The 24,020-nt window shown below is 44.2% G+C and overlaps 5 protein-coding genes across 8 annotated transcripts; 3 read left to right on the top strand and 2 right to left on the bottom strand.

Moving 5' to 3' along the window:
• The first annotated feature begins 2 nt into the window (after positions 1-2).
• Positions 3-2,224, top strand: LOC107276689 (pentatricopeptide repeat-containing protein At3g42630). The gene has a single exon (XM_015794968.3). The coding sequence runs from the start codon at positions 431-433 to the stop codon at positions 1,739-1,741; it is 1,311 nt and encodes a 436-aa protein (XP_015650454.1). The 5' UTR covers positions 3-430; the 3' UTR covers positions 1,742-2,224.
• Positions 1,767-5,172, bottom strand: LOC4346062 (RNA pseudouridine synthase 3, mitochondrial-like). Of its 4 annotated transcripts, none has more exons than XM_026027390.2 (8): positions 4,788-5,168; positions 4,310-4,381; positions 4,060-4,228; positions 3,560-3,688; positions 3,349-3,465; positions 3,124-3,225; positions 2,742-2,900; positions 1,767-2,569 (listed from the first exon to the last, which is right to left on the bottom strand). In XM_026027390.2, exons 2-8 carry the CDS (start codon positions 4,357-4,359, stop codon positions 2,195-2,197), a joined length of 1,101 nt encoding a protein of 366 aa, XP_025883175.1. In that variant the 5' UTR covers positions 4,360-4,381; positions 4,788-5,168; the 3' UTR covers positions 1,767-2,194. The 4 variants fall into 4 exon arrangements, with proteins under 4 accessions (XP_025883175.1, XP_015650455.1, XP_025883176.1 ...); XM_015794969.3 differs by lacking the exon at positions 4,788-5,168 and adding an exon at positions 4,611-4,744 and having other exon boundaries at positions 4,060-4,218; XM_026027391.2 differs by lacking the exon at positions 4,788-5,168 and adding an exon at positions 4,611-4,686.
• A 607-nt stretch (positions 5,173-5,779) lies between these two features.
• On the top strand, positions 5,780-10,215 carry LOC4346061 (probable mitochondrial adenine nucleotide transporter BTL1). Its single transcript, NM_001422644.1, has 5 exons — positions 5,780-6,198; positions 8,067-8,161; positions 8,641-8,974; positions 9,241-9,478; positions 9,642-10,215. The coding sequence occupies exons 1-5, from the start codon at positions 5,959-5,961 to the stop codon at positions 9,890-9,892; spliced, it is 1,158 nt and encodes a 385-aa protein (NP_001409573.1). The 5' UTR covers positions 5,780-5,958; the 3' UTR covers positions 9,893-10,215.
• A 703-nt stretch (positions 10,216-10,918) lies between these two features.
• On the top strand, positions 10,919-13,513 carry LOC112939878 (exocyst complex component EXO70I). Its single transcript, XM_026027479.2, has 2 exons — positions 10,919-11,689; positions 12,221-13,513. Exons 1-2 carry the CDS (start codon positions 10,919-10,921, stop codon positions 13,511-13,513), a joined length of 2,064 nt encoding a protein of 687 aa, XP_025883264.2.
• A 971-nt stretch (positions 13,514-14,484) lies between these two features.
• Positions 14,485-22,146, bottom strand: LOC4346059 (pumilio homolog 5). Its single transcript, XM_015794645.2, has 10 exons — positions 21,756-22,146; positions 20,468-21,110; positions 17,647-19,064; positions 17,408-17,549; positions 17,137-17,244; positions 16,101-16,313; positions 15,906-16,016; positions 15,366-15,560; positions 14,933-15,104; positions 14,485-14,824 (listed from the first exon to the last, which is right to left on the bottom strand). Exons 2-10 carry the CDS (start codon positions 21,104-21,106, stop codon positions 14,802-14,804), a joined length of 3,021 nt encoding a protein of 1,006 aa, XP_015650131.1. The 5' UTR covers positions 21,107-21,110; positions 21,756-22,146; the 3' UTR covers positions 14,485-14,801.
• Positions 22,147-24,020: the final 1,874 nt, after the last annotated feature.

Below are 24,020 nucleotides of genomic sequence, written 5' to 3'. Positions count from 1 at the left end.
TTTTTGCCATATCAGATTATCAGCGCAGAAGAAAAGAGATGTTAGCTCTGAATTCTGAACTGCTGGATGATCCAAATCCTGCATTTTTTTTACTGAAACTTGTTACACTGGGTTTGTCACCATCTTGATGATTCTGCAGACAGGATTGGCACGCTATTATAATTGAATCCGCCATTATAATTTCTCCATCTTTGAAATATGCTAATTATAATTTCGTGATATTCAAGCTGTGCTATTAAAATTTAGCAGGTATTCGGGACATGTCAGTGCCACTACTATTGCCCCTTCGATGTATATGCATTTATCAAGACTTCTAAACCAAATTGTAATGGCACAACTTAAACATTGCGAATTTTAATATAGCATGTTTCGAAAATGAATAAATTATTATTGATAATAATATGGATTCAGTTAACCCAAAGTTGAAAACATGAATTGCCAATTCCCAGGAATTTTTTTTCCTCTCAAAAATCTTGCTTCCATTTCTCCCTGCCCTTTTTGTGAGGCAGTTCAGAAAGCAGAAGCCAAGCTAAGAAAAAGAGGTGACGTCATCATCACCATGGGTTCTCTCCTGCTTCCACCATGGCCGCTGCCCTCGCCTGCCTCTCCCTCCGCTCGCCTCCTCCTTCCCGAGCTCCACTCGCCGGCGAGGCTCGCCTTCCCGTCCTCGCCGTCGGCTGCGCGGCCGCCGCGGCGAGACGGCGCCTACTGCCCAAGGGCCGCGCCGCCGCACGCCGACGCGGCGGCGGCGCTCATGCTCGCCCACGCGGAGGCCGGCGACTTCGCGTCGGCGCGGTCCATGTGGGCGCAGCTCCTGCACAGCTCCGCCGCGCCGCGCCTCCGCGCCGCGGCGCCGCGGCTCCTCCCGGCGTACGCGCGGCTCGGCCGGTGCGACGAGGCGCTCCTCGTGGTGCGGGAGCTCTGCGCGCGCGACCCCGGCGCGGCGCGGGCGCTCTACCCGCTCGCCGTCACCTGCTTCGGCGCCGCGGGGGAGCTCGCCCTCATGGAGGACGCCGTCCGGGAGATGGCCCGCCACGGCCTCCCCGTCGACTCCGCCACCGGCAACGCCTTCGTGTGCCACTACGCGGCGTCGGGCACCGTGCCGCAGATGGAGGCCGCGTACCGGCGGCTCAAGGCGTCGCGCCTCCTCGTCTCCGTCGCCGCCATCCGCGCCATGGCGTCCGCGTACATCTCCCACCGCAAGTACTACAAGCTCGGCGAGTTCGTCACCGACGTCGGCCTCGGCCGCCGTGCTGGCGGCAACCTGCTCTGGAACCTCTACCTCCTCTCCTTCGCCGCCAACTTCAAGATGAAGTCGCTGCAGCGCGCGTTCCTGGACATGGTCGCCGCCGGGTTCACGCCGGACCTCACCACCTTCAACCTCCGCGCCGTCGCCTTCTCCAAGATGTGCATGTTCTGGGACCTCCACCTCACCGCCGACCACATGCGCCGCGACGGCGTCGCGCCGGACCTCGTCACGCACGGTTGCTTCGTCGACGCCTACCTGGAGCGCCGCCTCGCCCGCAACCTCAACTTCGCGTTCGATCGGTTGGGCGCCGGCGAGCCCGTCGTGGCCACGGACGCCGTCGTGTTCGAGGCGTTCGGCAAGGGGGGATTCCACGCGAGCTCCGAGGTGTTGCTCGAGGCCACCGGCGGCGAGCGGCGGTGGACGTATTACAAGTTGCTCGGCGTCTACCTGAGGAAGCAGCACAGGAAAAACCAAATCTTTTGGAACTACTGATACTGGAATGGAATTACTCATCAGATTAGTAGCAGACTAGCAGTGGCATTTCATTAGTAGTAAAATGCTGCAACGTACAGTAATTATTGTTCAGAATTACATCATGCTTACAAAAAAGAAACAAAGATTTAAAACTTTGGTAGGATGTATACTCTTAGAAAATTGATCTATATTCACACCAACTGTTTCTTTTGCAATGGTTCAGATGCTACAATCTGGCATTCCTGAAAAAAACAGCTATGGCACTATTCGGGGGAGCTGAGCTTCTAGCAGCGGCAGCTTATATCCTAAAATCTTAGGCTCCCGAAGCAGTGCAGAACAGATTCTCACCCAGACTGTGAGAAGATGTAGCTATAGAATCTAGAAAATAATGAACTAGAAGCCTAGCTGCTTCTCAGTAAAACTACATGGAATGAAACTTGATGTTACCAACAATGGCACATGGAGATGCTCTTACACCAGATATGAGGACATGATATTCCAGCTAATTTTCATATGTGCAGGCATCGGTGCGATGAACCTGAGGAGATTGGGCTTCTCCTTGGACCATGGAGCACCATTTTCATGCCATTCTCCATTGCTGCTCAGGAATTTCGCGATGTTGGGGATGACCATTTCCCGGCAATGCAGGTGCAGCAGAGGGACTTTAGAGAGAACACTGCCCTTCTGGATTTCCAAGCCTTCTGGGCGCCTCAGCTTGTATGGCTCCCCAGTAAACGGTTCAAAGTCTGGTTGGGGATTCTGCTTCCACCTTTGGTGCACAAACCACCCGTACTTGTAGTCTCCGACAATGGGTGTGCCTAGAGCTTCTGCACAATGTACTCGGAGCTGCAGAGGAGCAAAACGGAAAGATTGATTCTTTCAGTAAAGAAACATCATTTCATATGTATACATGTGAAATAACTCAGGCATTCAGTAGCACTAAGCCACTAATAATATCAAAACATATATTATCTTAATTATCTTGATACATTAGAACATAATATTGAGTTGAGGGTACCTGATGCTTTCGGCCTGTCAATGGGCGTAGCTCAATCCATGAGCACCCATGAATGGTTGGTCCCATCACCCGATATGCTGTTACAGCTTCTTGTGCACCATCTATGCCAGATGGATGTGCCAGAATGACACGCTCGGCTTTCCCATCATCAAGAAGTACCTGTTTATGAAAAATATATGTTATTATGCATGTAACTTGGCACATATGACTTGACCAATCCATGGTTACTCGTAGCACAAGTGCTAAGATTACTGCATAGTGGAAAGTTAAGTGAAAAAGATTGGAAGCTAAAAAACTCAGACTTAGAGAGGAAACAGTTCTTTTTTCTTTTACATGCTTAGGTGGTTCATTACTGAGAGTAATACTAAGTAAATGGGAACACCTTTGAAAGAGGTGCAGAAATAATCCCTTCTCTTTCTTTAGGGGTCCCAATCACCAATGCCCAATACCTCTGCATGTATGCTTCACAGGCAGCATTCCATACCTATAATATTTGTCAACAATTTAAGGAATTAACATGCAAATAACAACAGAGAGCAAATAAAAGTTGTTTAGATGAAAAAAATTGCTTAACCACAAGCACAATGAATTGATTTTGCCTCATTACCTGAGAATTCGTTTTTGCTAAATTGACGCTAGTGAAAAGCCAATGCAATCGAGTAAAGCTTTCTTTTGTTCTCCCGAACAACAGCAAACCACTACTTTCTCTGTCCAGTCGATGAACCTGTGGTCAAAACGCAAAATCCATCGAGAAAAATCTTCAGTGCAAGCTTATGGTTATACATGCTGACCAATGATGAAGAGACTCTTGAGCTCACCAATTTTGGACCTTCTTCATTTCCATATGACAGAGCTGCTGCTGCAAGCACATCCATGCTGTTATGCACTGGCAAATTTCCCTTCATGGGCACTTTTGGGGGCTTGTTAAGTACAAGTATGGCAGAATCCTGTAATTTCAAAATTTTGCATACAATTATGACTCTGAATTATGAAAATTAAAATCAGTAAGCTCCAAAAAATAAACACTAAAATCATGCCAAGCTGCGTAATTAAACAGAGTGCTCAAATTGTGTCAAGCTGACATTTTTCAATAATTGACAGACATAATAAAACTGTGAACAGCACTCTTATGATACTTTAAAAGCACCATAATATGTAAACAGCCATTAATTAATTCATATCATAATACTGTATGTCCAAGTTGTGGTATAGAATGGTACAAAGGTAGAAGACCTACATAATTTATCCGCACATACTACATGAATTATGTAGGCTACAACTCATCCAATGAAAATACATCACACAACCATAAATTTACCTTGTGTATGACAAGCCTTCTCAAGTATTCAATCTCATCTTTATTGGGATGCAATGTGGCAGTTGGAATGGTCTCATACCGCTTCTTAATCTCGCCCTCTGCCACTGACACAGGAAGGTGAATTCTCATGCCAGGCTCCATCACATCATTATGCTTGATCTGCAACAAACTGCTGAGCATATTTACTTCATTCAAACCGCAGAACAATAGAATACAAACAGATTTTAGGAACGAAATCTCTATTGTATACCTTCTTGAGATGATGCTTCTGGCTCTTAATAGTCTCAACTGAAACCTCATGATCTGAGCACTCGGAATAAACCTGGTAAACGGGGAACAAATAGTTTCACTTCATACACAAAAAAGGAATCCCTAAATATAGTGCCAACTGCATATGACATCAAACTGAGAGAAAAGATTGCAAGAGGGAAAATTGTGAACTTAAAGAAAAATAAAAGTGACTAATCATACATAAATAAGACATATTAAGATCATGATACTATTTTCTTGCAAGGGCAGAAACACAGAAAAACTTAAACATGAGCACTAACCAAGCAACATTTCGCCACTAGAGTAGTAGAGTCCACACTCCCGAAGAGCATTTCAAGCAAGAGAACAACATGAATCTTTTCCTCTAATATGTCTCACTAACTAGGAAGAAAACAGATTGCAATCTTTGCATCAAAGAGTTTGTCAAAAATTAGTTTGAAGGCCATGTGCGATTTTACCAGCCTCTTGTTGAAGTGCGCCTGCACGACCTCCTGCGGCACGTCGGCGAGGTAGTGCTTCACCCAGCTGACCGCCGTCACCCGCCGCGGCGCCGCCGCCTTCCTCCCGGGGAGCGGGTCGCCGTCCCCGCCGCCCGGGAACGGCGGCAGCGACAGCAGCTGCCGCGGCCTCGGGCCGGGCTTGGGCTTCCCGAGGCGGGCCACGTTGCTCCCGTCCACGCGGACCACCACCGGGTCCGCCTCCGCCGGCGCGGGCGGCGCCAGCCGCGACAGCCACCGCACCGCCGCCCCCACGCGCCGCCGGCGGCACAGCATCCTCCCCTCCACTCGCTCTCCGACCGCCGCCGCCGGCGGCTGCTCGCATCTGCAGGTAAAACCAGCAACTGGGCCGTGCTGACGTAAGGCCCATACAACATAGGTCCATGGGCCTATCACTCCAGTATCACGGTGGGCCCAGCACGCGTGGTGGGCCCACACACCTGTGTAAGCTAGATCCTGCAGGGGAATAATAATTTGTGGGCCCAAAAGGTCATCGCCTCGGGAAAAGGACCCATTTTTTGTACTTTAGCCCTCGCTTTTTCCCTTATTTTTTTCTCTCTCAATCATGGTGAGTGAGAAATCATTTCAAAAAAAAAAGAAAAGGGAAAAAAAACACTTTTTTTATGACATCGAGGTCTCTCTCAAGAAAAAGGCCACCATTCCAAACGGCCAAAATGCCAAAATGCAGGAAAGTTTCAAGAAGGAAGCCTTGGTGTAAATACACAAAAAAAAATACAACCACACAAATTTCTCAAACGTGCAAATTGATGTCAGAAACTCCCAAAAAATACAGGAGATTTCGAATCATCCCACTATGAACAAACACAACAAAAACATGCAAAAATCTCACACAATACAAACACGCGTAGCAATATTCACTCAAGAAAGAAAAAGAGGGAAAAATACAAGATAAATACAGTATATAAATACGTACTAGTATGAATTCGATCTCCATTCCGCTATACAAAAATTCTTGCGCTTCGCCACGTCAGCATCCTCCTCCTTCCTTCCTTCCTCTCCTCTCCACCCTTTCCTCCAAAAGCGGCGACGAGCGGCGGCGAGGAGAGGAGCCACCACCATTTTGCGGTTTGCCCCCTGCGGTTTCGCGCATTTGCGTTCCTCTCGAGTAGCCATGGGCATGGAGGAGGAGGGGGTGGCGCGCGGCGGCGGCGGCAAGAAGCTCGCGCTCGCCAGCATCGGCTTCGCGGACGTCCGTGTCGGCGCCGTGGCTGGCGGCGGCGGCGCCGGCGCCGGCGGCGGGTACAAGGAGGACTTGTTAGTCGTGGGCCTGCCCAAGGACGACGACTTCGATGTCGCCAAGGTCGTCGGGGACGTGGCCGTCGGGCTCCCGGACGTCGGCGCCGCCGTCAGGGTAAGGGGAGGGACACAGATCTTGGCGTCTGGGGGTAGTGGGATATTGGACGTTTTGGAGACTGTTTGGGCGGCAAATTTGCAAGCTTGTTTTGTTTAAAACTGGATTTGCTGTGCTTGATTGTTGATGTCGGAATAGGATTTTGCAACTGGGACACCTTGTTCTGATTCATGGAGGGGTTTTTTCATGTTCGATCTGTAGCTGTTTTATCTAGCGAACAGTTCTAATTCGTTGATGGCTTGATGCTTTTCTGTGTTCAGAGTACTTCAGTTTCAGGCTGTCAAGTACTCCGTATATTTCTTTCTTGAAGTTTCAGCTCCTGATTTTCATTATTCGTTTCAACTCTATTTTAAGTCTTCTTTTTAACTGTTTGATGTACCAGTTTCAAGTCTAAGTACTTCAACTTTTTAATTGCTTAACTATTTGGATAATTTTGTTGATGGTGTACTCTTGAATCTTGATCTGTGTACTTCTGATAAAGACATAAAGGCTCAGCTACACGTTGCAATTTTTATTAGTTAATGTACTGTTAAAAATCTGCTTTTGTCGGAAAGTTTCTTTCATGCTTATTGGAGTATTTTCTTGATCTAGGCGCATTCCAAATGGTTTCTGTTGGCTCGTTTTGGTGAAGTACTGAAGTGTACAGGTTATAGGAAGCTGTGACCTCGTTTTTGCCCCCCTGTTTAGCTTGCTTTAGCTACTTGTTTATCCAGTTAAGTGATGAACTAGTGTTACTTATTATGGCACTATTTATTTAGGATTAGTTCAACGCGTTCGTCCTATTTCCCATTGCCATGTGCCAGTAGACGACACGTGCTGACTGCTGACTAGTATTCTTTGTATTGATCGTAGGCAGATATTTCTTCAGAAATAGACGTCGAGCCAAATACTTGACAACCACATATAGAAATACGAGTAAACTGTCCGAAAACATTATTCACGGTGAACAACCCTTTTACAGTTTTACAGTATTTTATATATTTCATATATATGGAAATTGTGGGACAATAAACTTCTGGCTGTCAGCGATCATCAGCTCTGTTTTAGTGTGAGTAGGGCAAGTCTTTTTTTTGTGTGTTATCTGATTAACTCAATTAGTTTTCATCGGGTTGAGAATAGTCTTCTAGAATTTGGTAGGATGAGATGTTTCTTTCAACGAAGACACCAATTTTGTCATCTGGTACCTGAGATTTTTCTTGGTCTTCTCAAATCTACCATGTGTAGAAAAGAGTGGTCTTTTAGTTGTTATCCCTTATTTTTCTCCTTCCAATTTCCAACACCGAATTTGGACTGGATCATGTGAAATAACAATTCAAATTTGCCCTACTACTAGTGATGTTGCCTCTGTGGAGGAACTTTCGTGCTGACAATTAGGCAAACCCAGCACACTGTAGTTTAGGAACTCACAATTTTGATCAAATTTTCAAACCGGAAATGTGTCCTGGAAAGTTAATGCTGTAGTTTGGATTAGATACAGATGACAGGCAAGAAGTAGTGACCGAACACAAAATAATTACTTGAATACCTCGGGTACCTTCCAGATCCATTTAGGTGTTTATAGCATAGAAATCCACAAACAAGTGCAGTCAGTAATTGGACATATAGCTTCCGCTTTCTTTCCTATTCAAAAGGGAAAATATTGAATTTATAGCTTTGCAGTGGGTGATGAAAAGTTCGTTGCAATCATCTCCATAGCAGCTCTACCACATCAAAACGCTTGTAGGTGTTTTTTTGGATGCATTCAGGGTTAACACTTCCAGAAATAGTTCTTTCACTGATTTATATTCTACCCAAAGTTGTTCGTAAGTTTTAAATCATGGTGTTGTTATTAATTGTTAACATTGGAACCATTACTATATCTTATGCAGAATTTCCTGAGGAATAGAGAAGTTGGAGAATTCGTGAGTGGGGCATTAGCTGGTGCTATGACTAAAGCTGTTCTTGCTCCTCTAGAAACTATCAGGTATTCACTTTACATCCATCACTGCATTCATTTACTCACTTCTGTAACATTGTCTTCTTTTCTGATTACATGGTTTAGTTGGCTTGGTGATTAAGTAGGCTCTTGGAGTACCAGCTGCTTTTCTTTTTTGCTTTGCTTATTTTTTGTTGGTACACTTGAGGAGATTTCTAGAATTATGCCTTATAAACATAATTGAGATCAGTTCTTTACCATTATGTTTCTCGGCTTTGTTGAACAGTCGTATGCACCATTTAGTTCAAATGTTAGAATCAAAATATAGTAGTTGCTTGATTGTTTCTTTTATTATGAACAACGGATATTTACTAACAAAGTACTCATAGTCATATAAGCTTAAGCTTAGTCACAAAATAAAAAAAAGGAGTGGTCATTTTTTTTGTGTGTGTGTGTGTTTTACAAAAAAATATTTTCAATCGACTGCTGTTGAATTATGCATTATGTTACATGGTGTCTGATTTCAGGACAAGAATGGTTGTTGGGGTAGGATCAAAACACATTTTTGGTAGTTTTGTGGAGATCGTCGAACAAAATGGCTGGCAAGGACTCTGGGCAGGTAATACAATAAATATGCTTCGGATTATTCCAACTCAAGCACTTGAGCTTGGCACATTTGAGTGTGTCAAAAGGAGCATGACAGAAGCACAAGAGAAATGGAAGGAAGATGGGTGCCCAAATATACAAATTGGCAATTTGAAAATTGAGCTACCACTTCACTTGCTCTCTCCAATTGCTGTTGGTGGTGCGGCTGCTGGAATAGTTAGCACCTTAGTGTGCCATCCTCTTGAGGTTCTTAAGGTACTTCATAATCTACAGCGTATTAATGGTCTAAACTATCTGTTGGCTTTTCCAGCTGTGAAAATTGGAATTCATGATGTGTTTTATGCTATATTTCCTTTTTAATTAAACTGTAGGTTTTGTAGTTCTATGTTCAAAGTAGTGCAAAATACTGACAAACTTCAAAATAGTTTTACGTAGCTTGAGTCTGATTATTTTTTATATCTTTCTGCTGGCAAGCCATTTATCCATGTACATCAGTCTGATACTCTGATGTTCTATCATAGGACCGCCTGACTGTCAACCGTGAGGCTTATCCAAGTATCGGCCTTGCCTTCAACAAGATATACCAAACTGATGGTATTGGTGGTCTCTATGCTGGCCTCTGCCCAACACTAGTTGGCATGCTTCCTTATAGCACCTGCTACTATTTCATGTATGAGACGATCAAGACTTCTTATTGCCGTGCACATAAAAAGAAGTCCTTGAGCCGTCCTGAGCTACTCATTATTGGAGCTCTTTCAGGTTAGCATTCAGTGCCACTTCACCTGCTGATTAGAAATTCACTAGCTAACAATTTAATTCCCAAAAATTCTGATAAACCTGAGAAATGGGATAATTCACGAGAAGTTTAGCATTTGATTTGAGTATACCCCTCTTTTCACAATTTTGATGTTGGATCTTCTAGGTCTAACTGCAAGTACAATAAGCTTCCCTCTGGAAGTGGCGAGGAAGCGGCTTATGGTTGGAACCCTGCAAGGGAAATGCCCGCCCCACATGATCGCGGCCTTAGCTGAGGTGTTCCAAGAGGAGGGCATCAAGGGACTTTACCGCGGATGGGCCGCAAGCTCCCTGAAGGTGATGCCGACCTCCGGCATTACCTGGATGTTCTATGAGGCATGGAAGGACATTCTTTTGGCTCCAGAGCTGCACACCTAGCACTAGCAGTCTAGCATGCCTGGAATTGTTCAACATGGCAGGCATTGCTACAGAATAAATTTCTTGTGCTGTGAGGCAGTGTGGGATTTCCTTCTTTTTTTTTTCTTCTTTGAAATCCCACACATGCCAGTCATCTAGCTAAGAGGCCATTTTGTGCCAATGATTAGAAGCATTAGTTAATTGGCTTTATTCAACCTGGATTGTTTAAGCCAGTAATTGTTGACAAGGGGGGCAGACATTCCATGCCATGTGGCTTGAGTTATGCATTGCCCCCAAAATTCTGTGAAATTCCCCAAGTAATGAAGAAAAGGGGGTTAATTCCCAGAGTAGCCTTTGTACGAATGTGTGATTCAGAAATGCTATCTGCCATTCTTTTTCTGCAAATTGCCGTACATTACAACAAAATTACAATGTGATTCTTGTCGGATGCATGCTGTTGTTTCTCAGAATTAAGACAGCAGGAGGTGAAGTCTCCAAAGATAGATAGCCATTTGCCCTCTGCAGCAGCTAAAATTCAAGTGCTTTGCTCTCACCGAAAAGCTTGTCCTGTTCTCCAATGTTACCTTTCACTCGGTTCAGAGATATTGCACCATGATGTATTGTGGAAATGAACAGAGATCACTCAGAGTAACACTACAACATACAGACTTATATTTTTAACTGTCAGATGAATGCATTCCAATAATTCTTCAGAAAATCTTGCATGAAACTATGTAGTAATCGTAAGCATACTCTTGTTATTATTGTACTAAATGGAGGTACATGCAACTTCTTGTTTATAAGCTTACATATATTAGACGTTCGACCTGTTTAGTTGTTGTTTAAGCTCAACCTCTGTTTGTGTTGATACTGAATGAAAGCTCTGTTTGGTAAACAGAAAAAAAATGCATTTTATTGAAATTCAAATTTTTTTGCCATGAAGTTTACTTAAGAAATTATGTGCTCTAGTTACCCATTAAGTGTTCAATTATATAATGCATGGCTATTAGTGGTTAACACAGAGGAAGGCGTCGCCATATGCCGGCCATGTGCACCCACGCTTCCACTCCGGCGATCGCCGGCGGCGACACGGTTCTCGAACAGCTCCGTGCCTCGCGCGCCGCGATCGTCTCGGTCCTCGCGACCGCGGTGGAGGCCGAGGCTGCCATCGACGCCGCCGGCGACCGCCTCGGCGACATGTACAGCGGCTTGCCGTCGTCCTCCCAGCTCCAGTCCCAGGCGGTGGCGGCGCGCGCCCTGCGCGCGCGCATCGACCGCGCCGTGGCGCCGGCGGGGCCCCTCCTCGCGGCGCTCCGCCGCGTGTCGGCGCTCGCGGAGGAGGCCGCGGCGGCGCTCCCGGCGGCGGACCCGGGCGACGCCGGGGGCGCGGCGGCGTTCGTCGGCCGCGTGGACCGGCTGCGCGACGCCGTCGAGGAGGCGGTGGCGCGCGGGGACGAGGCCGTGAGGCGGGTGGAGGAGGCGGTGGGGTTCCTCGGCCGGACCAAGGCCACCGGGCGCGGCCGCGTGCGGCGGCTGGCCGAGGCGGCGGCGGCGCTGCGCGCGGTGCACGAGGCGGAGGCGGAGGAGATGCGCTTCGAGGGCCCGCTCGACGAGGCGCTGCTCGGCCTCCAGGACCTCTTCGAGGCGCTCCTGCTCCGCCTCAAGCACCCCGGCCGCGGCGGCGGCGGCGGCGAGGTGAGCGACGTGGAGGAGGAGTACGAGCTGGGCACGGATGACGAGGTGGACGCCGCGGCGAGGATTGCAAGGACGCTCGCCGGCAACGACTGCTTGGACATCTGCCTCGATATCTACGTCAAGGTTAGCTGACGTCACCATTCCTCGCCGTGGCAGTTAGTTTGTTTACTTTTTTTTTTCTTTAAAATCCAATATAAATAGTTGCAAAAGGTTCTAAAAAAAATTATAATGTAGACCATAATGATATTTATAAATTCATAAAAAATCAAGCTCAAATCCAATCTATATGTTGAGAGACAGAGAAAAGGATAAATTTAAATGTGAACAGTGCGTTACTATTCGAGGTTACAATAACCTGAGTAAATAGTCTAGTGGGCTAAGTAGCATCTAAAATTCTGAGCTTAAATCTCATTCTCTAAAAAAAAAGGTTTACTATTTATATGTTAGATTTGTCTTTTTTATATCTCATCGTCGTCACGTCGTGTGAGTTGTGTTTGGACTTAATTTCTATGGTGTGGTATATAAATATTGTCAAATTCTTTTGAGAATTTTTTAGAACCATTTAGATAATTTTTAAACAAGCCAGGGACATCTCCTCAAGGATCAAAATAGTTTTCCGAGTAATAACTGAAATAACTGTCGCTGTGACGTCAGGTGAGGTACAGGAGAGCGGCGAAGGCGATGATGCGGCTGAACCCGGAGTACCTCAAGTCGTACACGCCGGAGGACGTCGACGCCATGGAGTGGGAGGCGCTCGAGTCGGCCATGGCGCTGTGGGGCCCGCACTTCCACGTGGCCATCTCCGGCGTGCTGGCGGCGGAGCGCTGGCTCTGCGCGCGCGTGCTCGCGCCCCTCCCGCCGGCGGTCTGGCCGGAGTGCTTCGCCAAGATCGCCGCCCGCATCGCCGCCGCGTTCTTCCGCTTCGCCGACGGCGTCGCCGCCGCCGCGGCGCGCGAGCCGCAGCGGCTGTTCAGGCTGCTCGACATGCTCGACGCGGTGGCCCGGGAGAGGGGCCGCCTCGACGAGCTCTTCTCCGGCGAGTCGGCCACGCTGCTCGCCATCCGCGAGCGCGCGCGCGAGGTGGAGCGCGCCCTCGCGCGCGCCGCCGCCGCCGCGTTCTACGAGTTCGGCCTCCGCGTCGAGACGCACTACGTCACCGCCGCCGCCGCCGGCGAGTCCGGGCACGTGCCCAAGATCGTGCGCTACGCCGTGAACTACCTCAAGTGCCTCGCGTCCGACGACTACCGTGGCACCATGGACGCCGCGCTGCGCGCCGGCGCCGGCGACGACGACGGCGGCGACAGCGAGGCGCTCGCGGAGGCGGCGTCGAACGTGCTGGAGGCGCTGCACCGGCACGTCGAGGCGGCGCGCCGCGCGCTCCCGGACGCGGTGGCGTCGCACGTCATGGCCATGAATTCCTACTGGTACATCTACATGCGCGCCAGGGGATCGGAGCTAGCCAGCCTCGTCGGCGACGACACGATGCGGCGGCGGTACAAGGCGTCGGCGGAGGAGGCGGCGTGGGAGTACCAGGACGCGGCGTGGGGCCCGCTCGTCCGCCTCGTCAGCGGCAGCAGCTCCGGCGCGGCCAAGGCGTGGCCGTCGCCGGAGGAGGCGAGGGAGAAGGCGGCGGCGTTCGCCGACGCGCTGGAGGAGCGGGCGCGGCGGCACGGCGCGGAGTACAAGATACCGGACGGCGACCTCCGGGAGCAGATCAAGGCGGCGGCGGCGAAGGCGGTGCGCGGCGCCTACGCCGGGTTCCTCAGGGCGAACGACAGCGCGGTGGCTTCCGGCGGCGGCCGGCGGGAGTTCCTGCCGGTGGACGCCATTGAGGGGATGGTGCGGCGGGTGTTCGACGAAATGGGCGACGGCGGCGGCGTCGCCGGCAGCGCTGGCCGGACGAGGAGCCGACGGCAGAGTGGCAATCTTGAGGGGTTTGAGGGCTAATTGAACCCACAGTGGCGCATTTGGCGCCAATATATCTTTTAAATTTTGATGGCGTTTTCATTTAAGTGTGGATTAGAATACGTTCGTCAATTTGTTCTCTTTGTGGATTATGGTTAAGAATAAGAATGCATTTTATTCACAAATATGATCAACCAGGTAAATCCCAAGATTTAAACGTGATAATTAAATTTCATGATATCAGTTTGCCAAGGCAGCATACTGAGTTTCTAACCATTGATAATTAAATTATGAGTGAAATGCACTTTATGCCATATTTTGTTGTTAAATTTTTATTTTAGATCACCCTTTATTCAACCTTTTTACTTTGAACTACTCCCTTTATTTTTATTTTAGGTTATAAGATGTTTTGACTTTCGTCAAAGTCAAACTGTTTTATCCCCGCAAAAAAAAGTCAAACTATTTTAAATTTGGCCAGTTTATAGACAAATATAGTAATATTTATATTATAAAATTATTTTTATTAAATTGATAATTAAATATATTTTTATAATAAATTTATCTTGAATTAAAAATATTACTATTTTTTCTATAAGCCTAATTAAACTTGAAACAGTTTGACTTTAACCAAAGTCAAAACATCTTATATTGAAATGGAATACTTTTGCTATACAATGGATCACCTCAAATCATATCACAACAACCTCGAACACATCAATAACAACTGCCGGCGAACTTCACCATTTATACACATGCCGTACCTTTGCCAAAAAGACATTACGTATGGCAAGTGAAGAATTAAGAATCTTAGGATGGCCCATTGTGCAACAAAAATGAAAAGATTAGACATAAGATGATAACTTTGGCAATAAAATATGGCCCAAAGTACAGTTCGTTCTTGAATTATATACCTTTTCTTCATAGCGGATGAACAGCTTCTGCCTATAAATCTAGCAAATATATGCATCACAATATCACATGATTGGACACATCAAATTGGCGCACAGCTGCGATTCAAGCCACTAAGCAAGCGATTACATTACCAAGCAGTCGATAATTTATCGCATACAAGCCACTAAATCTTCTTTTGCAAACAGCTACCCAACTATTACAGTACCATTATTGATTCTATAAATAAGCAAACCCCTAACATAGATACACTGATGCACACCACTAAACTGTATCTAGCACCTAGGCTACCACCTAATGAGAGTCACTTATGTACAATCTGAAGGAGACAAGAGTTTTGTTAGCCCTTCTGGAAGCACTGGAGGTTGTTCATCTTGAGGGCTCCAGGCATACACCTCCAGTGAAGAAATATGCTAATTTTTCAAGAATCTGACTCGGTGTCTCCTGAAAGTATCAAAGCATAAATAGAGTCACTTGAATGTTGCACTTGAAGGTTGAAGAAAACCAAAGAGAGGATGCAGTTAGAAGTAAAAAGTAGAAGAGGATGATCACCTTCACCACAAAGTTGCTCAACTCGGCTCACAATATGCTTGCCATAGGTGTACTTCCTTAATGCTTGCAGATGGCCCTTCACACGGCTGAGCAGGAGCTCTCTCTGTTGCTCGTTGCATGTTTCAAGTATCTTCTGAACTACATAGTTTGCATACTGGTCCTTCATCATCGCCTAAATGTGTAAAAGGTTGTTAGCAAATCAATTCGTACGAAAACCGCAGGAAAGAATATTGTGGAATCTAAGAGATGCTATATTAGATATAGTGAATAGTATATCGGTTTTTATCTAATTTTTTCGTGGATGCTAAAAACACGGGATGCTACTGCATACTGGTTATCCCGCTAATTCAGGCTTTGCTCCCTGTGCCTGAGAGAGGGAGGGAGAGAACTGAATGAAAATATTTGATTTACAGTATCAACTTCTCAAACATACCAGCAAGTTATCATTGCCCTCAGTCTGCTTCACAATCTCCCGGATCAGAAGATCTCGCTCTGTCATATCCCCATGTTGAAAGCACTTCTCTATCACATTTGATGCGAATTTGTTTTGACTCATGGTAACAACCTGCCCAGCCAATTTACTGATAATTTGGGTCCTTTCATGTCCCCTTCCTCTTTCCAAAACATGCTACAAAAGAGAAAGGAAAAACAACGAGCTGACAAGTAAGAATACAAGATGACATAAAATTGAGTTCAGTCACTTCATTATAGCATCATTCACTAAAAATATGCATGTAGATTTCAGTGCTAACTGCCAACAAATGAGCCAACACACTTCATAACATGCAATGCATTCTACGTCTGTTACACACAGTCTGATCATTTACTAGTCAAGAAACTGTTTGAAATTATCATATTTCAGCAAGGCAGGATTGACTGATTGACAGGGTATTATTCCGCAGTTGTGATGGGTACTGCCAAGGAAATAGGAATTTGGGCAGCAAGTATTGCATCAGCTTGTAGACAAATTTACCTGTGTAACATAGTTGCCATACTGATCTTGTGCGAGGACGCAAGCCGACTCCAGTATCTCATCTATTATGCACTGGCCTTGTGAATCACCACCGCAGTGCTCCAAAACTCTCTACCAAGTAGGATAAAGATTAATGAGAAAGCTGGCCACCAAGCTCTAGCACAGAACACATCTCAAATATTATTCTGAAATTACCTGAATAACACGGCAACCATATGGGTGCATTGAAAGGCTGGCCACCTGCCCCCGAAAAGCAGATACTACAAAGCCAATATGTTCTGTAGGAACACATTCAATGCACTTCTGTATAACATGGTTCCCATTTTGATCACGGACACATCGCATAATGTTTCCATCAAGCTCACGAACTAGTTCTATTTTTTGGTCAAGTTCCATAACTTCAAGAGCCTACATGTTTTAAAATACAAGTTAGGTAAATATAGTACTGGTAACAGATCATAGATGGTACTAAGCTGCATCTCGTATTCTCGTCGCAGTGTTGCATGTATGTGCATCCATGTCATGCCAATGAACATTCGCCAGGTCCACACAATACTTGCAGGAGGACATAAAATAGCTATTTCTAGGCATACAAAAGTAGTTTATTTTGAATTCCCCAGGCAAAATTTCCCCAAAATACTGTAATGATTGCATACACAGATATAGAACATGGATACCCTTATGTATCTCGTGTACAACCGAGTACTTCTAATCTCGTGTACCACTTGTTTCTCGTGTACAACTGAGTACTTCTACTCTCTTAAAGACATTTCTTAATTTCTAAAATATTTTAGTTCTCTTCAAAGTTCTCAAGTTCAAAAGGCTGAGGACCTATGGAACATTCAGTAGAGCTAGATGGTTAATGTAAGGTTGATAGTAACCTTTAATACTCTGCATATAATCGATGTTAAAAAAAATCTAAATAAGCTACATCAGAACTTCAAATCAATAGGCAATAGCCAATAAGTAATACACCTTTCAAGATCAGAAGTATAGCTAGCAAAGGCACACAGTCATAGACAACCTGAAACCATCTATCGCTAACCCATGTATTCTATGGTATTGTCCAACCAGTTATTTAAGTTTAAAGTTTTCCACAGATAAACCCAAAAATCTGCTATAAAAAAAAGAACCGCATACCCACAGTCCAATATTTTTATAGTTGCCATCAAAGTATTCAAAAGCATTCTTGATTTTAGGAAAGATAAAATAAGAAAAAGGTAAAGATTACCTTTTGAATTACTCGGCATCCATACATTTGAAGGCTCAAAGGTAAAACATGACCAACAAGCTTAGTGGCAAGATCCCTCCTTTGTTCAGGAGTTCCATGTTCGAAGAACTGCAGATATTATATGTCATTTCTTCAGATATGATAAAACTCAGAGTTGTTATTGGTCACAAAGCATAGTTATGTAAGATGAAGTGACTAGACCACAACATGCAACACATGATTTTTACCACAGACAATAGGCATTGACATATTAACTCTTACAGCAGCATACCTTTTGGATCACATAATTCCCAAACACATCAGTCATTAATGATGAAGCATGAGGGAGAACTTCTGAAAACACAGATGCCTTCTCTTCAGCAGTGCAGTTCTCTAACTTCTGTTGGATGAATCGGCTGCCATGTTGGTCAGCGCTGAGGTAAAAAATACATCAGGAATTAATGACCAAAAGTTGTATATGAGTAGACATGTCTAAGACAGAACAACTAAAAGGAACACCTCGAGACTAACCTGTATTCTACTATATGGCCTGCAATATCAGATAGTTCAACCCTGCGAGCCCTGTTAGACTTGAGTTCTTCCAGGAAGGAACATGCCTTTGGGTCATCGAATTTCTCCCTTTCTCGCTGCCCTTGAACACCAGAATAAGCGGTCATATTTCTTGAGGGAGTTTGGAATCTCACAGAATCATTTCTCCTACCAGGAGAAAATACTCCAGTGAAAGTCTGTCCCTGAAACACTGGGCTTGTTGGGTAAGTCATTGGTGCTCCAACATATGGTGTCATGCCTTGATAATTTGGAGCGGCCCCTCCTCTTCTGGCTGCAGGAGAGTTATAAATTCCAGTTCTTGGAAGTTGAAGCCTCTGATCAGATGGATACGCAGGCTGGGATAATACCTTTTGGGGATCAAAACTATCAGCAGGATTCCCAACAACACTAACCCTTGGTCCCATTGTATTGTATTGATTTATACCAGCATATGAAAGTAAAGAAGGATGCTGAAAGAACTGAAAGAAGTTTGGGTCAGGAACGGATGGCTGCATGGTAACCCCAAGTTGTTGTCCATACATTTTATATGGCTGAACAAATTCTGCTCCTGCACTAAGATTCCCTGGTGAAGGAAAACCAGATGGTCTACCACTAAAGCTTGGAGTAATAGGGCTGTCAACAGGTGTAGCAACAGAAACCTGGGGAGCATAGCTAGTCATAACAGGTGGTAAAGCTGAACCACTCAAAGCATATCCAGCAGTTCCAAATGGTGTTGGCAATACACTAGCCGGATGCAAATTTTGATAGTAAGGGCTTCCAAAAGAATTTGGTGCATAAAAAGGTGTTGTCATACCAGGCGGTGGTAAAAATTGCTGCATGTCACCAGTTGGTAATTTTAATTGAGTATGCGACAAGTTCTCAACAAAAGGAACATGGGGAAGATGTGTTCCTTGAGGAATCATTTGAATAGGATCACCCTGGACTAAAGGTGAGGGGCCAAACTGCTGCAAGACATTGTCCGGCCACTGCTGCTTAACATGTATGGTATCATGGCTATCCAAACTTATCCTCAGATTCTTCATATTGGAGTTCACAGTATCTAGTTCAGTCAGAATAGAACCGCTGCCAGGCACATCATTCCCATGCTTGATGTCTATGCTAGGCTTCTCTTGCTGAGAAGTTTGCATACTGGGGTTGTTATCAGGACTTGATGAACTGGGAACAGATGTAGATGAAATACTGTTGCTATGTGTACTTCTCACTGTGTTAGTCACAGGAACAGGTGTCCATGAATTCAACCCAGATGTCTTGACAGCATCAATTGAAAAATTCGTTGATGAGTTAATGTCAGAATGGTCAGATATACCATCACCAGTATTGCTATTTGATGGATGAGTAGAACTGTCATACAAAGAAGCGGCTTTCTGCTGAAAACTCTCCTAAAAAGATATAAAACAGATGATGAGAATATCAACTATAATATGCATGAAAATAAATCAAAGCAATACTTCAAACTTCATTTGCAAGTGAAGACAGGAAAGAAATCAATAATTCATTATCAAAAGAAACAACCAAATACGATTTGGTCAAATCCCAAGCTCAACAATTTATCATGCCATTGTACACTAGTGACTTTGGTAGGGTGCATATGAGAATGACTATGGATTTTAATAAAATACCTCCTTTTATTTATTTTACAGTTTCATAGATTAACTAATTAAACATTATGACCTTAGAGATATAACAGAAAAGTAGAGTTGTCCATGACATGAAATATTCAACCACCAACGATGTTCTAATACAGATTAGCACAATTGGTAGCATCCTGTAACACATAACAGAGTTATTATACTATAGATGGTAAATAACTAAAGACACTACAGAACTCCACTCCGCAAAGAAGGAATGCCAAATTGAACTTTGATCAGTTATAAGGAATCTTGACAAGCTCTTGAACTATAGCAAAATAGCAAAGGAAATTCCAAGGTTTAAGTAGGGCTGGTTAGGCTAGTGACTTTCAGAAAAGCAAAATAGCTGATGAAAATGTCATAATTATTTGCTGCCTGCTGCAAAATTTGCTGTGAGTTAACAACTTAACACTAACTGGTTTGGACACTCCAAACCCATGCAACATGTGGCAGATATAAAACACTGTATGGCAGCTTAGAAATAGAACACTGCAAACATCTTCAACACTTTTTGTATGGTATGTACAATAATAGCAGAGAAATTCATGATCATTTTTGAACTAGAAGATTGAGGCAATTAACTGTAGATTTACGATAATTATATAGATGTAAGTGATTTGGCAATTTGGATATTGTACTTTACTACTGATAGTTTGACTGTCACATCGCCTTTCTCTTGTTCTCAAATACTAGCTAAATACCCCTGTGTTGCAATAGGATTTACAATAAAGCCCAAAAGGCAAAATAAAAGTATTCCCACTCTAATCATCATATCATACTTGGTACAATTTTGTACATGTATGTGAGCTACACAGTTGCTCGTAGCGAGGAACAATTGATATAAATTATCCATATTGTATTTGATTCATATAGTGAACATTGGCCACTACCAATATTCAAAGTAGTATATAGATATGCACTAAGATTAGAGTGATCAGTTCCCCATAAAATGGGAAACCTTAATATTTTCTCACCAAAATAGTGTCATATCATCCTCGAACTCAAGTTGAAAGACTGGGTGACATTGGTAGTGGTTCATTAGCAATTTTGGAAGATACTTTGTGAAATCAAAACATAGGACGATAAAATACATAAATATTTTTATGTGAGACATCAGGGGAGCAGGAGAGGTTTGGATCATGAGGAGCACTCACCGATGCAAAATCTCCAAGATTCATACAAGTATAATGGCTATCAAAGTTGGATCCACTTTTACCAGAACCTTGGGCATCCTCTGCTGAACTTGAATCCAACCTTGGTGACCTATCGTCCTCAGGCTCTTCTCTGTGTGTTGACAGAGTAGATCGAGGAATAAACAAGGAACCTTTGTTGCTGTCATCTTGAGAAACCACTCTCCATTCTTTAACTTTGCCAACCCGGTTCATGAAGCGTCTGCTCTCCCTAGACATAAGTGGTGGCGGAAGCCTTGGGTTCAAATTGACCTTGGAGCCATAATAGTCACAGTATGCCGGATCAGCACGTAGCTGCTCCTCAGATTTGGAACTGTCCGCTACGTTTCCCAGCTTCCCCCCTAAAGTGGCTTCCAAGTTCCCACTCTGCTGACCTATCATATGACCAAGAGCAGCAAGAGACCCTTCCATGCTAGGCGGCGCACTTCCACTGCGATTTGGGACAGACTCCCTCCAGCCCCCATAAACGCCACTGTTATTGTCCACAAACCCCAGACCTTCTCCTGAAAGACTACCCAGTGATGAGTCAAATGCACCGAAGTCCTTGCTCCAGTTACCAGACCCCGTTCCTCCAATTAACCGGACAGCGCTCTCTGTAGCCATCACACTGCAAAGAGAAACTGAATATTCAGTGTTCATCCATCGAATACATTTGCAATTTCCATTCCCCACTTTGCTACTTTCCAAGTCTGGCTATTCAGAATTTACTAGGTTCGATAATGCATTAGGTAACAATATTAGATTGGTGCAAGCAAACAAGTTCCCAATTATACTTCTTGAATAGGGTAAAGAAACAACTGTGGATAAATAAAAACATTAAGCTACACAACCTCAGGACCTCCCAAAAGGATACAAATGAGGCAGTAAGGAAAACTTGTGATTTGGTGGAACTGGCTAATCGTAAAAATGAAGATTTTTAGTAGCACAATAAAAGGTTATACATAATACTAATAGGCTACATGTTGCAGTCCACCAGCCACAGGCGAACGTAACGTGTGGAATGAGGGGGTTAAGCTGAACCCCTAGCCAACCCAAAAAAAAAAAAGAAAGGAAGAAAAAAAAAAGGAAACTTGCACCGAAGTCGTTGCTCCTCAGAAAGGGGATTGGGACGAAACCGGATGGGGTAAACGGAGCAGTAATAAAAATCAATCCAAGAAGGAATTTTTATCCATTATATCTCCAATCTACACCGCGCCGGCTCACGAGGTGGCGCGGAGGAGAAGGGCTAGGGCTTGGAGAGAGGAACAAATACCTTCAGCCCGATTCCACCCGGCCGCCTCCTGGCTATCTCCTCCGAACCTGCTCGCCGGCCGACGAGGCCACACCCCACCCCACCCCAGGAGGAGCAGCAGCCTAGAGCCAGACCGTGGATGTTCGCCGCCGCCGGAGGGGGAGCTCGGAGCAGCAGGGTGAGGCCCGTGGTCTCCGGCGGAGGAGGAGGAGGAGAGAGAGAGAGAGAGAAAGAGAGAGAGAGAGAGAGAGAGAGGCAAGGGTTTGGAGAAGCAAAAGCGAAAGAGGAGGAAAAGAGAAGAGGAGAAGAGCAGAGGCGAGGGGTGGCGGCGCCGCTCGAGTCGAGTCGACTTGAGACTTGAGACTTGAGAGGTGAGCTGCGGTGGTGTGGTGGCGTGCAGTGCGAGTGCTACGCTCTCTGCTAGGCTAATCTTCTGGGGTTTTACTGGAGTAATAGCTCGGAAGTATATTCTCTCTTTTTTTTTAGTTTATTTAAATTGAAATGAGTAAATAAATTATATCTAATAAAGTTGTACTTATCTATCGTAATCCCTCCGACGTAAGGTAGAGGAGCTGCGTCCGAGGGGAGAGGGGTGGTGGCGTCGCTTGAGTCAAGTCGAGTTGAGCGAAGCCCTCGCTACAGCTGGTGCTGGTGTCGTGTACTGGGGTTTCACACCTTTTATTTGTAGTTCATAAGTACATTCTTATTTTTTTTCTTTATTTACATCAAAATATGTAAATAAATAGGTATAATTAAGTTGTACTTATCTGTTTTTTCAAGAATATCAAATGATAAAACTTTAACTATATTTATAAACAGTTGGTTCTAATAATTTCGTTTGGCTAACTGGTTTTCTTTTTTAATTTATGTTACAAATAATAATATCATTATGGGCTGCAATATATAACAATTGGGGGAATCATGAAGGTTGGATAACATGCTTTATCTAACTATAATTATATTGGTCAGGTCAATTTTAAAAAACAGTTGCTTTTTAACCAAGGTAAAACTGAGAGCCACCGCCTAACGATATGGACGGTTGCCCCAATCTCATCGGCGAATAGTAATAATTTTTTGGTGTTATTGTAGGAATTGGAAATTGATTTTTTTCAAACAAATAAAGTTATACTCGATATAGAGATATTTGTTCGTGTTCTTAAAAAAAATAGGTAGTTGTTCTCATTTTCTTTGTGTAGTTTCCGTGGTTCTGTTAGTAAATCGTCTCTCCTAAGCGATGATGTTATTTAAACTGTGTTGACCTTGTCTTGTGTTGCTGTAGTTAGACGTATACGTTTTGGAAGATACGTGAAGGGAAGGTACTCTACTCCTTTTGCATGGAAACTGCTTGACTCGTTCTCAAACTGTACTGTAGACAATCTTACGATGTTTCCACTTAAATGTTATGAAATGCATTCGGCAGTTTCTTCATTACCACATGTTGTCATATTTGAGTACGTAAATACTCGCTCCGTTTCAAAATATTTAACGCCGTTGACTTTTTAGCACATGTTTGACCGTTCGTCTTATTAAAAAAATTAAGTAATTATTAATTCTTTTCCTATCATTTTGATTCATTGTTAAATATATTTTTATGTAGGCATATAATTTTACATATTTCACAAAAGTTTTTGAATAAGACGAACGGTTAAACATGTGCTAAAAAGTCAATGGTGTCAAATATTTTGAAACGGAGGGAGTAATTCACGCCTTCCAATCAATTTAAGTTATATACGAGGAGTACTGAAGCAAGTCTAATTATAAAACGGTGCAAATTAATCAACAAAGCCAACGAAGCCACCGGTTATGCTGAATAAATCAATACATCATCCATATAGCACCGTGTATTGTGATGGCACTACTAATGACATTATTTGAGATAGTTAAAATTGATGAGTACTTTTTCCGTTTCACAATATAAGAGTTTCTAGCATTGCTCATATTCATCTAGATGTTAATGAATCTAGATATATGTATGTGTTTAGATTCATTAACATCTAAATATATATAGGTAATGTTAGAAAGTCTTGCATTATGAAACAGAGAGAATAATCAGCTTTTTTTTATGATACAATAGCTATTTAAGGGTATAGCAAATGAATTAATTAGTTAAAAAAGTTATTCTAAGATTTTTTTTTTTAAAAAAACACACCGTTCAAAATATCGGAAAACATGCAAACCAACATCCCAAATCTGAAATCAGAAAAAGAAATAAAAAGAGCCTAGGTACATGTGATTTATGATGTAGCATACTTTGTCCATCTAAAAAAACTCAATTTAAACGAGAAT

This window comes from Oryza sativa, chromosome 8 (assembly GCF_034140825.1).
Source record: "Oryza sativa Japonica Group chromosome 8, ASM3414082v1".
In the NCBI taxonomy this organism is placed as follows: Eukaryota; Viridiplantae; Streptophyta; class Magnoliopsida; order Poales; family Poaceae; genus Oryza; species Oryza sativa.
The sequence above is the reverse complement of the archived record's forward strand: the minus strand, read 5'-3'. Positions and strand labels throughout refer to the sequence as shown.